The sequence below is a fragment of the Periplaneta americana genome, chromosome 5, assembly GCF_040183065.1.
Source record: "Periplaneta americana isolate PAMFEO1 chromosome 5, P.americana_PAMFEO1_priV1, whole genome shotgun sequence".
Classification (NCBI taxonomy): Eukaryota; Metazoa; Arthropoda; class Insecta; order Blattodea; family Blattidae; genus Periplaneta; species Periplaneta americana.
Window position 1 is genome coordinate 91,848,982 of NC_091121.1, and position 16,864 is coordinate 91,865,845.

Below are 16,864 nucleotides of genomic sequence, written 5' to 3' on the forward strand. Positions count from 1 at the left end.
TGTACTGTAATCTAGTTCTGTGAATATGAGAAGATAAACAGTCTGTCCATGTCCATTCTGATAGAAAGGACAACTCAACGATTTCCCTTTTCATTTTATATATTGATGACCTAGTGGCAATACCACGTATCATCATTTCTTGCAAAATTTGAATTATTATACCATTCTATTAACGGTATACTGCCGCATGTCTTGACGTAATAAGAAGTAACATCAGAGCCATGGAACCAGTATTTTAAGATATTTGAAATCACGTATCTTTTTTTTAATCTTTTTTTTAAGTAGGTTATTTTACGATGCTGTATCAACATCTTAGGTTATTTAGTATCTGAATGAGATGAAGGTGATAATGCCGGTGAAATGAGTCCGAGGTCCAGCATCGAAAGTTACCCAGCATTTGCTCAAATTGGATTGAGGGAAAACCCCAGAAAAAACCTCAACCAGGTAACTTGCCCTGACCTGGACTCGAACCCAAGCCATCTGGTTTCACGGCCAGACGAGCTAACCATTATTCCACAGGTGTGGACGAAATCACTTATCATCGTGCCAACATTTCAGAATGTAAATACCACGTATCATCAGTAAACTGATTGTTTACGGAGTGGTCGCTGCGTGTTTTATCATTTTGTGGCTGTTTTCATGTAATAATCTTTTAAAAATCTATATTAATAATTGCAGACAACTTATTTAAAGTAACCCCTTGTATGCAATGGACTCATTTATCGTCGGATACTATCTTGTGGAATATCAGTATTTTAGTGTTCACAGCTTTTTATCACAGCCATTGTGGTTATATATGGACATAATTATTCTCTTCTGACAGTGGGTGCTGCTGCCGTACAATGGATTTTAAAGAGTGATAGAATCCTTATCAGTCTTTCTTTGGAAATGAAGTACAGCGGAAGTCCTGTGTCACAAATTTACGTTAAAGTTGAATTCTGTTCCTCACGATAGATCATCATCGTCATCGTTTCTCCAACTTAAGCTTACAGTATATCCAATGTTGCAATATTTTTTTTTTACATATAGGTTTTTAATATTAACATTGCTTAATGATGTTTATGCTATGAAATATATAATCTTAATCAGAGAAGTTCACAAAACTTAGCAATGAAAACTTTAAATACTTGCAATATATGCAGCAATATTGTTTTCTTTTATTTCTTTAAATAAATACATATGTTACATTTATACATATCAGTTAACACACTATATTGAATTTACAAGAAAATGAATTTAATTCTGAATTGAGTAAAGTATAAAGAGAGTAACTTACATGGAATGTATAAGAACATCAAGAAGAGCAGAAAATAATGATAGCTGAACGTGAAGTTCAGTTTATTTGGCATCTCTAGGCTCCACATTTTCTTGTTAGCAACATAAGCTTGTGCTGCATAGAAGCAAAGAAGTTCACCTGTCACTCCAATTGGATACAGTGCGATAAAAAACGTGTACCTGTAAACAGAAACGTCGTTAATTTATAGAATTCACTACTCGTATTAGTTATTACAGAATTATGGAACATGCATAGAAGAACTTTGTCCTGAATGAATAAACTTCAGACATAATTTGCAAGCCATTTCTCACTCACATCAGAATTCAACTCATAACTCTCAGTGTACCATAATGCCATCCCCTCTAATTATGCTTCACAGATGTCCCCACTACAGAAATGGAAGTCACTGTTACACTAACGGAGTCCAATAATGTCTTAGGTAACTCATCATCATCATCATCATCTTCTTCAGGCACTGGGCATCAGTCTGTTGTCTTAGTTAACTAGGTATTATTTGTAACTTGTTATGAGAAGAAAATATCGCAGTTGCAGTATAAGTGATACAAATAAGAAGCGAGGTTTTTGCTCCTTTCTTCAGTTTTCTTTGCATTCATCATAATTGTAATTCTTTGAAGCCAGTTTCGTTATTGTGAATTAATAATAGAAATGAATAATACAGGATAAATGGTTTTTTCAGCAAAATACAAGTGATGTTGAGGAATGCACAATCTTTTTTAATTTCAATTTGAATACATTTTTTCAGATTTTGTTTTTCTGTTCATGATATTTATTTATTTATTTATTATTTTGCTATTAATTGTAACATAAAATATAAAATATACAGAGAAACTTTAGCTCGCCCCTGAAAGAGTAGAACTCGTACTCAGGGGTGGTATATAGCCAGGAACTTCGTTTTTCTTTTTCTTTGGCATACTTTGAACCACATATGAACAATATTAATCTTTGCTTTCGTCTACTATAGAGCATATGAACCAGAGTAACTCTAGAGAGTATCAATCGTAAACATTTACTTGTTATATTACTGAATTTAGAATTTATTATTTTAGTTCAATATCCATAAGTGTATAGACGGCATTTCTTGATAGTATAATATATTCACTAAAACTAAAAATAATAATAATAATAATAATAATAATAATAATAATAATAATAATAATAAAATGGATGGCGGCCGGGTATAGCTCAGTTGGTAGAGCAGCTGGCTATGGACTGGAAGGTCCGGGGTTCGATCCCAGGTGGTAACAGGATTTTTTCTCGTTGCCAAACTTTCAGAACAGCCCCGAGGTTCACTCAGCCTCCTATAAAATTGAGTACCGGGTCTTTCCCGGGGGTAAAAGGCAGTCAGAGTGTGGTGCCGAGGCCATGGAAAGCATGGGCTCTACCTCTATGTCCCCCAAGTGCCTTCATGGCATGTTACGGGATACCTTTACCTTTTTTTACCTTTTATAATAAAATGGATATTTTCAAACAATAATTTTCAGAAGTTACGTATTGTAGTACATTCAAAATTTAAAATAAACACTTCATTATTACTCGTATTATTAATGTTATTATTGTTATTATTATTATTATTATTATTATTATTATTATTGTTTTCGCTCAATTACAGTTAATTTAAATACAATGTGAACTAAGGAATTTAGTTCGTAACAATCATCATGAAGTTTTTACTTTATTTTGATCTAGCAAAGTCCTCATAATAATTATTTTAACCATTAAATGACTTGTAGTTAAGCACAAACAAATACAGAATTTATGCATGTAAACTTACATGTTGAGAAGAAAATGTATGTATTTACTTTCAATTTAAAACTAGAAGTAGTTTGCTATGTGGCTGATGAAACAACTTTGTATGAAGCTCCATACTCATTAAACAAACTCTACCTGAAGTATGAATGCAACAAATGTATTGCTTAAGAAACAGTCCAATCTTTCATGAGGTCTGCCCTATCTGGATTGGACTAGCTGAGCCTGGTTGGGCAGGCTAGTCAAGACAGTGTAATGTTTAACACGAGAAAGACATATAATACATATTCCATAATGTTTTCACTTGAACCTATGAATGCAAACCTGCTGGCAGACAGTTACGGGCTCATCTCTGTGTTACTTTGTCAGTCTCTAATTCTTTCTAACAATAAGCAGTATCTAGAATAAACTTTACCCAGTATTTTCCGTCTTACACAAGGCATGATTAAATCAAACCCATTAGAGTTGATTTATCGTTCATAAAAAGTATCATAGATAAAGAAAAAATCAATGTTTAAAGACACATACAGTAGGTATTTACATAGGCATCCCATTGTATGTAGAGGCATATGTGAAAAACAACTTTGGCTGCACCTAGAATCATTTAAAGGATAGCCTATATGGAGGAAAAAACCAGGGAGTGTCCATTTTTAGTGATTTTACAGTGTATAGCGCATTCTATTGGTGGCAACTGGAACTACAGAACTGTCCAATCACAAAGGGTTTAGAAGCAGAATTGTCTATGTAAAGTAACAAACATTTGGTGCACTGATTAAAAACCAGGAATGTCAAAAGTATTAAAACTTGATTCTCTCAATAATGTTTTTCTGTAACAGTCCCTGTTTTTCCCCCTTACCCTTCATTTTAGCACAAACTTTCACTTTATCATATGTACGGAATCTATGTCCCTTTATGCCCTTCTTTAAAGGTACGAACAAATTAAAGGTGTTAAGTTGGATGGCCTAAACCCTTCTCCTGTTAAGAATTGAATCACCACTCTCTAATCACTTTTGGAAAGATTTGGAATTGCACTAACTATTAACAGGAGTATGACATCTACACAATTCCTGTGTATAGAACCAAACCTGTTCTTGATCATTCTACACAAAGCAATTATCACGCCACATACCACGTGATCGTACTTAAAAGACAGCTCACACTGTGTGAGATGGGGCAAACGGGTTTCATTTCATCATATGTTGTATTACAGTATTGGTGATGTTTTCTGTTGGTGATTTCTATTTTGTATCACAAATAAATGCTTAAATATTTTGTTAAACATTACGGCGCATATGTACTTTAAATTAATTAATAACTAATCATAATCACATCCAATGTCAATATTACTCTTCCATGTGGGAAACTTACCGACACCATATCAAGAAATATGGAACTGCTCCAAGGAGATTCAGTGCATAATACAAATATCGTATGATCTCTGCACATGACCATGCCAGTAGAGCAAGAGGCAGACCTGGACTTAGAGGTCCCGTTGGTGTAGGTAGTAGCACTCCACATACAAGCATCACACGTGAAAACACTTGGAACACTGTGATCACCACATTGGACGGAACAATGTTGGTGGCAGCATGCAGTATCTAAAATTTTAAATTTAGGATAAATATAGTACAAGAAATAGAGGAACTACAATTCAAATGATATGAACGTAAAATAGGATACACCAGAGTAATTGTAAACACTTTTCACTGATTTCAAATATATTTCAACATTACAGAACCCTCAGTAACGGTAAGCATGACAAAGAAACATTGTGTTATTTTTAGATCTTTCTTTTCCCTGAAAATGGGTTTAAAATAATAAGCGTGACTTTTTTTCATCTTTTAATTGCTAGTTTACATTTACCCCACCTGTTTACATTTACTCCATTGAGAGTGGGGTAATTGTAAACACCAATTTTCGCACAGGCTATGAGACATGAATATTTTTGTTCTCTTTCAGAAGGAAGAATTGTACTCCTTCCAACTCCAATTTTGGTCACTGGTACATTTCGTCCCTTTAACCTATGATATATGACGATATAGGAACTCAGTACCTCTAACTGTAGTTACTATTTTTCACATCTGTAACAACCCTCTCTAAATCCTCTACAGTGTAGTTGGGTGGGGGTCTCTGATTACTGAAAAGTACGAAATGTAACCATAGTAAAACATGTTTACAATTACTCCCAAGCAATTAAAACTATGGGGCAAATGTAAACACGTCATAATTTAATGAGATCTATATGGGAGATCACAAAACCATTGTAATAAATGTTAACTACTATACATTACTCATAAAAACAACATATTCTTAAAAAATAGCACTATACGTTTACTTACAACACCAAAAATGAAGGTGAAACAAAATTCTTTCTCAACTTTTTTTGTAGACTCTTACAAAACATTCGTTCACAACTAAGCAGTTACTCCTATTTAGCGCCAAACTGCTTTGTAGGTTAGCCAACATGTTAATTTAAATATTCCTCCGAATTAAAATTTTTATATTGACAGTATTGTATTTCTCACAGCATTTGTTTACAATTACCCCCTCTTTACAATTACCCTCATCTACCCTAATGCAATGTGAGGATATGCAACAAAGAAGTCTTCCACAGAGCATCACTTGGAAAAAAGGAAATAAGGATGGTCACAACCTATATGGAAGGATGGGATATGAAACAGCATGCAGAAAAGAAACATAAAAGATAAAGTATGTCTGGATTGCAACTCCAAAGGAAGAGAGTATCTTATGGTTAAAGAAACCTATGAAGAACACAGAAATATTCCCACGAATGAGAACAAAAATTCGATTAGGTAACTTTACATATGATGCAGAAAATGAGATACTATCTATTTTATAAGTGTCCCTTTTTTCATAAATATGCTATGGGCACCATGGTCTAGTAAAGGAGTACTGGCATGCCATGGTGCTCTGCTCTCATTAAAGCAATGTGATGTGGCACGGATAAACAAAATGGATTAAAACTATTTTCTCACCTGTAGTGTTTTCTAGTGTGTTACTTATTTCTCTACAGATTGATAATACAGATGGCTCGCAGATCCAGTGACAAGCAGATATATACAGTACATGAGTTTCATGTGAATTTTGCTCTCAGTTGATAGAAAATAGCGTTTGAGGAGGTTTGTAATTTTTTGTTTTCAAATCAACATACGTCCTGTCCCTTAGAAACAGGAAATATTTTGAAAGAAATTTTTAATACTGCACAAATAGGCACTGAAATGACAGGAATGACACTAATAGTAATAATAACAATATAGGCCTAATTATATAGTGTTTCAAATATTAAATGGGACTCATTACATGAAATGCCAGGCTTCAGAAATAATCATTACAACAATAAAAAAAAAATGGTAAATTTTAACTGTGTATAACTGTCATTTAAAAGTAGTGTGGCTAGCGAACAAATTAACAATAATGGACATGGTTGCCAACTTGATGAGTAGTAGTATCTATAAAGAGTTTAATTTTAGTCTGGTGATTCTGATTGATACTTCACTGGAATATTTAGCCATGCTGAGAAATGTCAGTAAGACAGCTGACAGGAGGATAACGCCACAACAGAGAATAAGAAATTTTGATATGGATGGCTCTTAAAAGACAATTTTTCACATTTCTTCTACATAATTCTGCTATAATGGTTTACATTACTTTAACTTCGTAATTGAATCAAGGAACTTACTACAATGTAAATTTTCACAAATATTAAATTATTAACTTACAGTATACGAGGCGTGTTCTTAAAGTAAGTTCCGTTTTCAATTATAGCCGTCACATCGCTGCAAATGTTATTTTGTGCATGCGTGTTTTCTTCTTCAGTCCTCAGGCAAGCTGTGAATGCAGTTTCAGAGCTTCAGTCCGTGTGTGTGTGGTTAGTTATAATCAGTTGAAATGTTTAAAGTGATCGAGCACCCCGCTGACTGTAGGATGCGGTCTGTTATCCATTTCTTGAATGCGAGGAATATCAAACCAGCTGACGTTCATCGTCAACTTTGTGAGGTGTATGGTGATGATGCCATTAGTGATGGAATGGTCAGAAAATGGGTTAGGAAGTTCAACGAGGTTCGCATCTCTGTGCATGATGAGCAGCGTACCAGTCGGCCATCTTTGATCAATGACGATTTGGTGAGTGCTGTCGATGAAAAATTCATGAGGACAGGAGGTTCACAATTTCTTCACTTTCCTTGAATTTTCCACAAATGTCGCGAAGTGTTCTCTACAAAATTGTGACAGATCAATTACGATATCGAAAATTGTGCTCACGATGGGCACCCAAAATGCCCACCAAGGAACACAAAACCAAACGAGCTTCCAGTGCATTGAGCTTTCTCACACATTACAGTGAGCAAGGCGATGAGTTTCTTGACCATATCATGACAGGTGACGAGACTTGGGTGTCTCACTTGACACCTGAATCGAAGCAGCAGTCCATGGAATGGAGGGACACTGCATCACCAAGGAAAAAGAAATTCAAACAAACCATGTCAACACGCAAGATCATGTGCACTATTTTTTGGGACAGAAAAGGAGTCCTACTCATCGAATTCTTGCCTCAGGGTGAAACCATTAATAGAGAAACCTATTGTCAGACCTTGAAGAAACTCCATTGCGCAATTCAGAACAAGAGACGTGGGATGCTGACCGACGGAGTTGTGTTGCTTCATGACGATGCTCGGCCACACACAGCTCGTGACACCCAAAATCTCATCTCGAAATTTGGCTGTGAACAAATTGACCATCCCCCCTGCAGCCCGGATTTGACTCTGAGTGACTTTCATCTCTTCCTGCACCTCAAGAAGTTCCTCGATGGTCAATGTTTTGATGGCGACTATGAAGTGAAAACAGCAGTGCGGGAGTGGTTCGCATCGCAGGCGGCCGAATTCTACAATGAGGGATAGAAAGACTTGTGCCACGACTCGATAAATGCCTCAATAATGGTGGAGATTATGTTGAGAAGTAATTGAAGTGTGGGGAATACAATGCAACAAAAATGGTTTGTAAATATCTTCCCGTTTACTTACTACACCGTTTTGGAACTTCTTTAAGAACACGCCTTGTACTTGAGTGGGCTATTCTGTTGTATTTTTATTACTGCACAAATTGTGTATGATTACATACTAAAAAAAAGCCCTGAAAAATACAGCAAACTAGTTACGTAAAAGAACATCACAATAGTATGCCATTTCAGAAACGGGCTTTCAATATCACAGTACCTGTAAGGAACATTGAAAGTTGTTTACTGACACACATTTATGTAAGTAATAAAAAATTACGTACCTCTAAAACAGCTGCATTCTGAAAAATTACAACAATGGGTTTCACAACATCCCAGAGAGGTACTTCTTTTGAACTTATCGTGTAGTATCTGAAAATGAGGTACAGCAGATACGACCACCTGCAACATTATTATAAACTAAAGTTGAACCTGAAGATAGGTAGTACCTAGTACTAGTCTATTTATAACAAATAGGACGTGTAGAAAATGGTGATATTCAATTACTAAGACAAGTTAAGTCAGAGAGAGAAAAAAAAAAGATAATTATTTCTCTGAAAACTTTCTAGATTGTTAAATTACAGCAATCATCTGCTTACATGACCGAAAATAGAGAGTATGTAGTGTTTTTACTATGAGAACCAATCATCCACAAATCAGAAGTCAATCTGATATTAGCAATGGAGGTGAGGAGCTGATGTACAATCAAACTACAGTTTTAAATGTAATGAACTGATCATTTTCTATGGAAGAAAATGTCTGGTCAAAAAAGGAGGCCTTAGAACACACAACGAACAAGAAACAAAGGGAAATGCGGAAAATGAAGGCTGGAAACCGTAACCAGAACTGAATATTGTCGCAGAAATTAAGAGTGCAATGGAAGATAACTGAAATTCTTTGTTTTAATGCAGCATTTTTCATCCTTTCTCAACAAGTGACACACTAAAATTGTAATTTAAAATCCAGCAGCAAACACATATAATCTAAACCAGTGGTTCCCAACCAGGGAAGAATTTTGAGGGTTTTATTTCCCAATTTTTGCTATGGAAACCTTTACCAACTTCATTTTCCCATAGCATATTAGTGAATCATTTGTGGCACACCAATTGAAAACGACCGTTCTAATGTGAGGCACGGATGTAAGCACGAAATTACTTCAGCAATACATACTGATTAAAATTTGGCCAGCGAATTTTACATTGATAACCTCAGGGGTCCTGAGATTAAAAAAAAAATGTTTAAAAAAATATGGCAAATAATACAATTAAATAATGGATTTTATATTCCCTCTTTACTACCATCAATGAAATATTATAAATAGTACACATTTAATTGAAAGGTACAATTCAATACCGGTAACTAGATCATTCATGTAGTAAGTTACTGAATGTGTAAGAGCAGGACTCTTAGCAAAAATTAAGGAACTATGAAATAAAATCTGTGAGATAAAATAAAAACAAGTGTCACGATAATAACACAACATGCTTTCTCATTACTAGTCTGTGTTTAGTGTTGGAAATTTTGTCCTCCTGCTGTCACACATTTTTGACATTTCTTAAAAAAATTGACTCAAGTTTCTGTTTCGTGATCCTCCCAATTTCTGTTTGTTGAAAATACATTGACACTCGATATCATTCAACTGCTCAAAAAATAGCACGAGTATTTCTGTTCTGTATTTATGTGCACTGATCATATCATAAAATATATATATGCCCTATGATTCATTTACTATGAACCACACGTCTACTTGTTCATCATGAAGGAAGAGTTTCATGCACAAGATGTGGTTTTTCTGTTCTTCAGTATTTATTGTTTTAAAATATGCTTGAGCACACAAATTTAAATGAAACCATGCTTCGCCAATGACAAATACTAATTCAGCATTCACTGATCAGCAAACACTTTGCAGAATCTAATTACAAAAATGAACTCAACTCGCATTATCTTCATAACAATTCATGCATGAATGAAACAATAGGAGAATTGAGTTATATACAGAGTGTATACGCAGACCAGTCCCAGGTCGTCATGTTCCATCGGTTTATATCATGGTAGTGGGGTAGCTAAGCAGTAGAGGGTGGAGTGGAATGGATTTGTGTAGGAATTCCCTGTTAATATGCAGAGGACACATTAAAGTTCCTGTAAAAGTAATTTACATAGCGCACGAGTGCATGGGGAGAATGCAATTCTAATCATGGAGAGAATTAAAATATTTGAAATAACTTACAAGTTTCGGATTTAACAAACAATACAGAAAAGAGTTACCAGTATATCATAATCTGCTACAGCTTGTAGGCCTATGTTTTCACAACCAATCACTGCGGCCTACTAGCCTAGGCCTAAGTATAAAATTATTCCTCCAATCGAAACTTTTGGAGCAAAAGAAAGAATGAACAATTACCATCATATCTTCATCACCACTTGCAGGTTTAAACTATTTAGGTCTGTTCTACGATAGTGTAATGTTATTAAGTACTGACCATACAAGAAAGAAATACCGGTAGGCCTACTAAGTTATATTAGAAAGACAACATATCATGACAAAATGGATCGTAAACAATGGTACAGAAACGAGTTGTCATAATTTCTATATAGGCCTATTATACCGAGAATACGATGAGAAAAAGAAAAATGAATATTAGGCCTATTCCTACAAACACGGTCTCACCACAGCCTTTAAGCTATCCTCACTCCTTCTAGTCAGTTCATAATAAATATGTGAAGAAAGAAAATATTAGATACCGGGGCCTACTGACAATTTTTTAAAATGAAAATGCTGTCTTCAGAATGATAAATTTTAAGTTATTTGAAGAAGAAACTGTAAGAGGCACAAACATAACCTATCATTATATCACAATTTACTTGAATCACTATGTTTAACAAATAACACGAACAAATAAGAAATTAACTCAATTTATCACTTTATTATAACCCAGAGTATTGAGCAAGTAGAGCCTTTAACAGTCTCACTATAAAAAGCAATTAATTATTGAATGAAAGTGAAATATTCAAGCAAAATAAATACGAAAGAAACAACATTTAATGTATAAATCAAACTGATTTTGTCATTGCATTCTCATGCATTTTATCCGTGTAAATTATTAAATTAATAAAATATTAATGACATAGAAGAAATAATAATAATTCTTACCCAAAAACTTGTGCAATATTATATGAAATCAAATATCCTTTGGTTAAGCTGCTGAGCTCTCGATTTGGTTTACTTTTTGATTTTGTTGCCATTATATTTGTCGGTTCAAAATCACCTGAAAATAAATATTCTCAGTAAAGAATACAAAACTGCACATTCACCCAATTTCACACTATTCAACTGCAGAGTAATGGTCAAAGATTATAAAAGCTATATTCAAAGATGATAGAAATATGGCTAAGATGGATTATAACCTCTGGAGAGCAATGGTTTATAATTTTATTTTATTGTGAACTTTTTTTAATGGTATACTTAAAGACGTTTTGTAGTTTAGGCCTAACCGTTATACTATACAGAAATCCAGATAAGAGAAACATTCAGGTAAATAAATATTTGATTCGAAATGTGATACGTAACGTGATTTGTCATTTTATTGCAGCGCGAGAACTCTCCACGTGCGTTCGGTACAGTCTGTTAATATGGAAATAAGTTTCTTTCAGTTACTATGAAGTCAGACACGGTATTGAATATAATGCATTTTTTTTTTTTTGCAATACCTTGTTGATTAGTCTGATTTTTTCACACAAAAACGATGTGGAGGTAAATAAACAGTTCAAAACTGTATGCAAATTGTATTACGCAGTCGTCTTAGGCCCGGTTCACACGAACGGAATGTCTGAGGAACGGCAGTCGCGCGGCGGCCGCACCATTCTGAGCCCACACGAGCGGATAAAAGACGGATGGAAGGATTTGAGGTGGACAGTCGCCATAGATCAGGCATGTCAAAACCCTGCACATTTTGCAGTGGCGCACATTGTGCACTTGTCTCTGTGCGATGTGCAGTTCCTATTCCCCTACCTGGAGGGAGTGAATCGGCTTGGAGGGGAACGCGACAGGGCTGTACATTACCTGTAGTAGCAGAACAGCTTTGGTTTCAGTAACACAGATCAGTACGGGTGTGCTCATTGAGCTGTGATTGTGAATGCGTTATGGAAAATAAAGTGAGGAGTCCACAGATATAACGAAGAAGAGAAATCACGAATCATATAACATAACTGTTATGTTGTTTTCCTCAGCCAACAATAATTATTTTAAAATGAAAGGCTTTCATCATATCATGTGGACCTAATAGTGATGTGAGAATTTAAATCAGATTAGTAAAGTTCTCAAAATATGATATTCGCCAGCTCTTATTTCTTAATAAGTACTCTCACGGCAAGACAAACATGACAATGATGTTGTTTTGGAGTCTGTACTAACACAGCCATCAATGGTTAGACGACTTACAACGTTTATTTGATAAGCTGATAAGTGATGAGAATATTGAGTGAAGAATACATGTGAAGGTCTTGAGGTTGTAAGGGAACGAAGAAAGTGGAGGCGGAAAATACTGTGAATTTATATTAATATACAGCAAGGAAATGATTCCAGTGTAAAAACCTCACAATGTCCTATTGCATGTAATTGGGAGTAAAATATTTCTTTAACATTTGTGCACCAATGGTCCCAATAATGCTTGAGGAACAATGAAAGAGTATTACTTTGAAATAATCAGTACCTACTACGTAAAATGAAATACTGTGTTCGTTTTTCGTTGTTTCGAAATTACTACAATATTTATATTTTCTTCAAATACTGTATAGAAATCATGTAAATAAATGCTTCTTTACAAACGACTGTTTTGTGAATTGTAACGGAGTAAGTCTATTGTTTCTTGTGTTACAGTTATTGTCAAATATAGACACTGACAATAATTGTGTTTTTTCCTTCTGCTAAGTATGTTTATAATGTCAAAATGTCAATTTAATTGAACACTAGAAGTGCAGAATAGATTCTTGTACATCCCTCCGCTAAGAACTGGTAAGAGCAACACGTGAATGACGCAATCTGCACAGACCGGCGTTCCGCGCACATATACTGCACTTTCAGTGTCTGATTTCTGACATGCCTGCCATAGATGCTAATCACCGTGCAGTACTAGTGCACTTCGAAATGCAATTATTGATAAGAAAAGTAAAGATGAAGATATTGAGTACATCCAATAGTCAACAGTCCTTTATTACAAGGAACTTTTTATGTTGTTTAACTAGTTGCGCAAGGAGGAATCACTTTATTTTAATTAACTTCAAAATGACATTTCCCAGTTTCGATTAATTTTATTGTATCATACTCTGAAAAATGCCTTCAGAAAGAATATATTAACGTAAGACTGGTTATACCTCCAATAGAATGTTTTCTATAACATTTATGACAAATTAATGTAAATAGTTGTATGCATTTAATTGTTGAAATGAATAAGTAATAAGTATATTTAATTTCGTATTCACTTTGGAGAAAATATATTACTGTACGTACAGCTGTAAAAAAAAAAGTGGCCGCACTCGTGAACAGCGAATATTTTCAAAGTGCACTTCGGGTCGCGGCGATGTTACACGATGCATGTGCTTGTACAAGCATTTCCGGAACTATGGAAGTGTTCCATATCTACGCCTCGTAGACCAGCGGTAGAGTGCTTGTTTAATGATTCAAAGGTCGTGGGTTCGGGCCTTCTTCAAGTTTTCATTTTATTTTTTAATCTTTCTTTAGCGATGTAAATGATATTCAAATTATCATTTATATCCAGTTATCGTTCTTTATGGATATCACGTTATATATATTTTGTTATCGTTCTTTAGAGATATGAACAAAATTCAGGTCATCATTTGTATTCTGTTATCGTATTATAACGATATGAATAATAATTATTATTGTATTTCCAATGGGGGTTAGCCGTATTTTACATATGTATGTTAGGGCTATAGTTTTATACACAAAAAAGATAAGCATAAAGAGAAATGGAAAAGAAAATTAAATTAGCTTACGCGATGTAAACAAAACGTAAACAATCCGTAAATTAGGCATTGCGATTGCAAAACAAATATCAGGTATCAATTTGTAACATACAAAAACATTAACAACACACATACGTAACACTTCCATAACACAAATATGCAGCTTTCCGTACCATACATCATAAATTAATACACAATAGTCACACAAACACAATCAAACCATAATTACGACATTGCGACGACATCAAGCATCACATAACTGACTCACATACATAACAAATCAAGCATCCGTTACAACACATACACTTCAACATAGTAACCACACTTTTAAAAGTTACAAATTTGGCTCCAAGAAGAATAAATAGGACACTGTTACTAATTACTATTCTTCTACAATTTCTTAAATACATCTGTAATAAATCTGTGAAATTCCGATATGAATAATATTCACGTTTTTTTATATTGTTATCGTTCTTTAGCGATTTAAATAATATTCAAGTTATCATTTATATTCTGTTTTCCTTCATTAGCATTATAAAACAATATTCAAGTTATTTATATTGTTATTGTTCTTTCGCAATATATTAATTAAACAAACCGATATTTATCATTTATATTCTGTTATCGTTCTTTAGTGAGACTGTATAAATAATATTCAAGTTATTTATATTGTAATCGTTCTTTAGCGATATAAATAATATAAATTTAATATTAGGTTTGGAAAAATCCAGTTGCATAATACTGGTATTAGTTTTTCTTTTTGTATTATTACATACAATTGAACCACAATAAAATGAAAAGGAGTAACGAGGAATTGAACCTGAGACGTTGACATCTAAATTCCGACGTTCGTCCGCTGAGCTACGAGAGCAAAAGTGTGGAAACATTTTTGGAAAAATTGGCCCAATCACACTCTAAGATCTTCTGATGATTCGTAGAAGCTAGTCCAGGATGCTGGGGGCAAAGGCTAATTGAGATTTCCCGGTCTCTGACCGGGTCAAACATCCTGATAGAATTAATATTTAACCCTTGCCGTGACTTTCGGTGAAGTCCGGAGGGCCCAATTAGTCAAATCCACTCTCCTCATCTCCACGCTTGGGCCCCCTGGAATTTAATAAAATGCGAAAGAGATTGTGGTGTGCGGAAAGCAACGGGATGTTACCGCATTTAGGCCTATCCTTCCCAAGAAAACTGCAAACATGAACAAAGGAGACTTTTAATAGAAGAAGAAGGATCTTCTGCGGACCTCTGGAAAAAGAACTAAGGAAGAGACTAGTGAAGTGCTTTGTGTGGAGTGTGGGATTATATGGGGAAAGAACATGGACATTACGACGAAATGAAGAGAAACGAATTGAAGCATTTGAAATGTGGATGTGGAGAAGAACGGTGCGTGTAAAGTGGACAGGCAGAATAAGAAATAAAATTGTGTTTGAAAAAGTGAGTGAAGAAAGAATGATGCTGAAACTGATTAGAAAGAGAAAAAGGAATTGGTTGGGTCTCTGGTTGAAAAGAATAATAGACGACATTAGGACATGTGGATCATATGCGGAGACTAAGAGGAAGGCAGAAAATAGGAAAGATTGGAGATTGCTGGGTTTGCAATGAAAGACCTGCCCATGGACAGAACACTTCAGAATGCCTGGAATATCGTGTCTAAGAACAGTCGCTATTTGCAAAGACTAGTCAATTCTATGCCCACTCGACTGCAAGATGATCGAGATAAGAGGAAGATAGACTAAATATTGAATTGTGGCCTTTTGTTTTGTTTTTTGAACGATTAATTGTTTGAATGTTTTAAGGCCGACGCCAGTAAATTTGTTATGTTTATGCCACGAAAGATATTTTATTGAGAATAAAATCTTTTTTCTTTCCATTTGCAGCCACAATATCATAATGATAATGATAAAGTCATGGCATAATATATTAATGAACCTGATGTTAATTACTAAAATAATCATAAAAGAAAAAGGAGCCATTATGTCTAGTTTGTCTCTCTCAAAAACAGAACAAAAAAGGACATAAAAAGCACGAGGTTGTAGTCGAACGCAGGACCTCATGAATAAGACGCCTGAACGCTACCATTATGCTATCGAATAACACACAGTATACTTCAATTATAACTGTAGATATCAAGCAACGTGGTGCAACAACATGTAACATCGCCTGTCTCCGAATTGTAGCGAAGATACCCGAAGGGAACATTGATACAGGAGAGCGGCCACTTTTTCTTTTGACAGCTGTACATCACCGTTACTTTAGTAGAAATGGATTTGAAGGAATTATCAATAATACATAGAGTTTACTGGAGTGAAATATGTTAAGGTTACCGTTTGTTTTATTTTCAGAAACTGAAATGTTATCAGTGTTATCACTTTTTATTAAAAAGCACATAGAGAAATTAATGAAGTAAAAGGTAAATGTCATAAATTAAAGTAATTTATGTATTATTGCATAGGCTTATGCGAGAAATATCTGACAAGGACTATTTATTAACACATTTCCTTTCTGCGTCAGAATGATCCATGAAAGTGAGAAACAGTACACAACAAATTTCATACCATACTGAATATTTTTTCTTTCTGTCCTTGTACTGTTCATTTTGAATGTCCTAAATATATAGCCTTTTCTCATTCTCGATCACCTTAACGTCAACTTTCTCTACATCTATATCACTCATCGAATACAATCACAATGTGCAATACACCATTACAAGTTAAAAAAATTGCAACAGCCAGTACTACAATACACGTGTGATATGTGACTCAAGTAGACGTTACAGAGGGTTTTTCTCGGAGTACTCCCGTTTTCCCTCTATCATTCCACCAACA

At 34.7% G+C, this 16,864-nt stretch overlaps 1 protein-coding gene across 5 annotated transcripts in view; it reads right to left on the minus strand.

The window, feature by feature from the left end:
- The window catches only part of Hacd1 (3-hydroxyacyl-CoA dehydratase 1), a 136,083-nt gene that overhangs the window by 12,295 nt on the left and 106,924 nt on the right, over positions 1-16,864 (minus strand). For all 5 annotated transcript variants that reach the window (XM_069826237.1, XM_069826236.1, XM_069826238.1 and 2 more), the window contains 4 exons: positions 11,206-11,320; positions 8,339-8,456; positions 4,412-4,641; positions 1,277-1,455 (listed from right to left, as the gene is read on the minus strand). In XM_069826237.1, the coding sequence (XP_069682338.1) occupies positions 1,277-1,455; positions 4,412-4,641; positions 8,339-8,456; positions 11,206-11,320 (642 nt within the window). The remainder of the gene's footprint in view (positions 1-1,276; positions 1,456-4,411; positions 4,642-8,338; positions 8,457-11,205; positions 11,321-16,864) is intronic.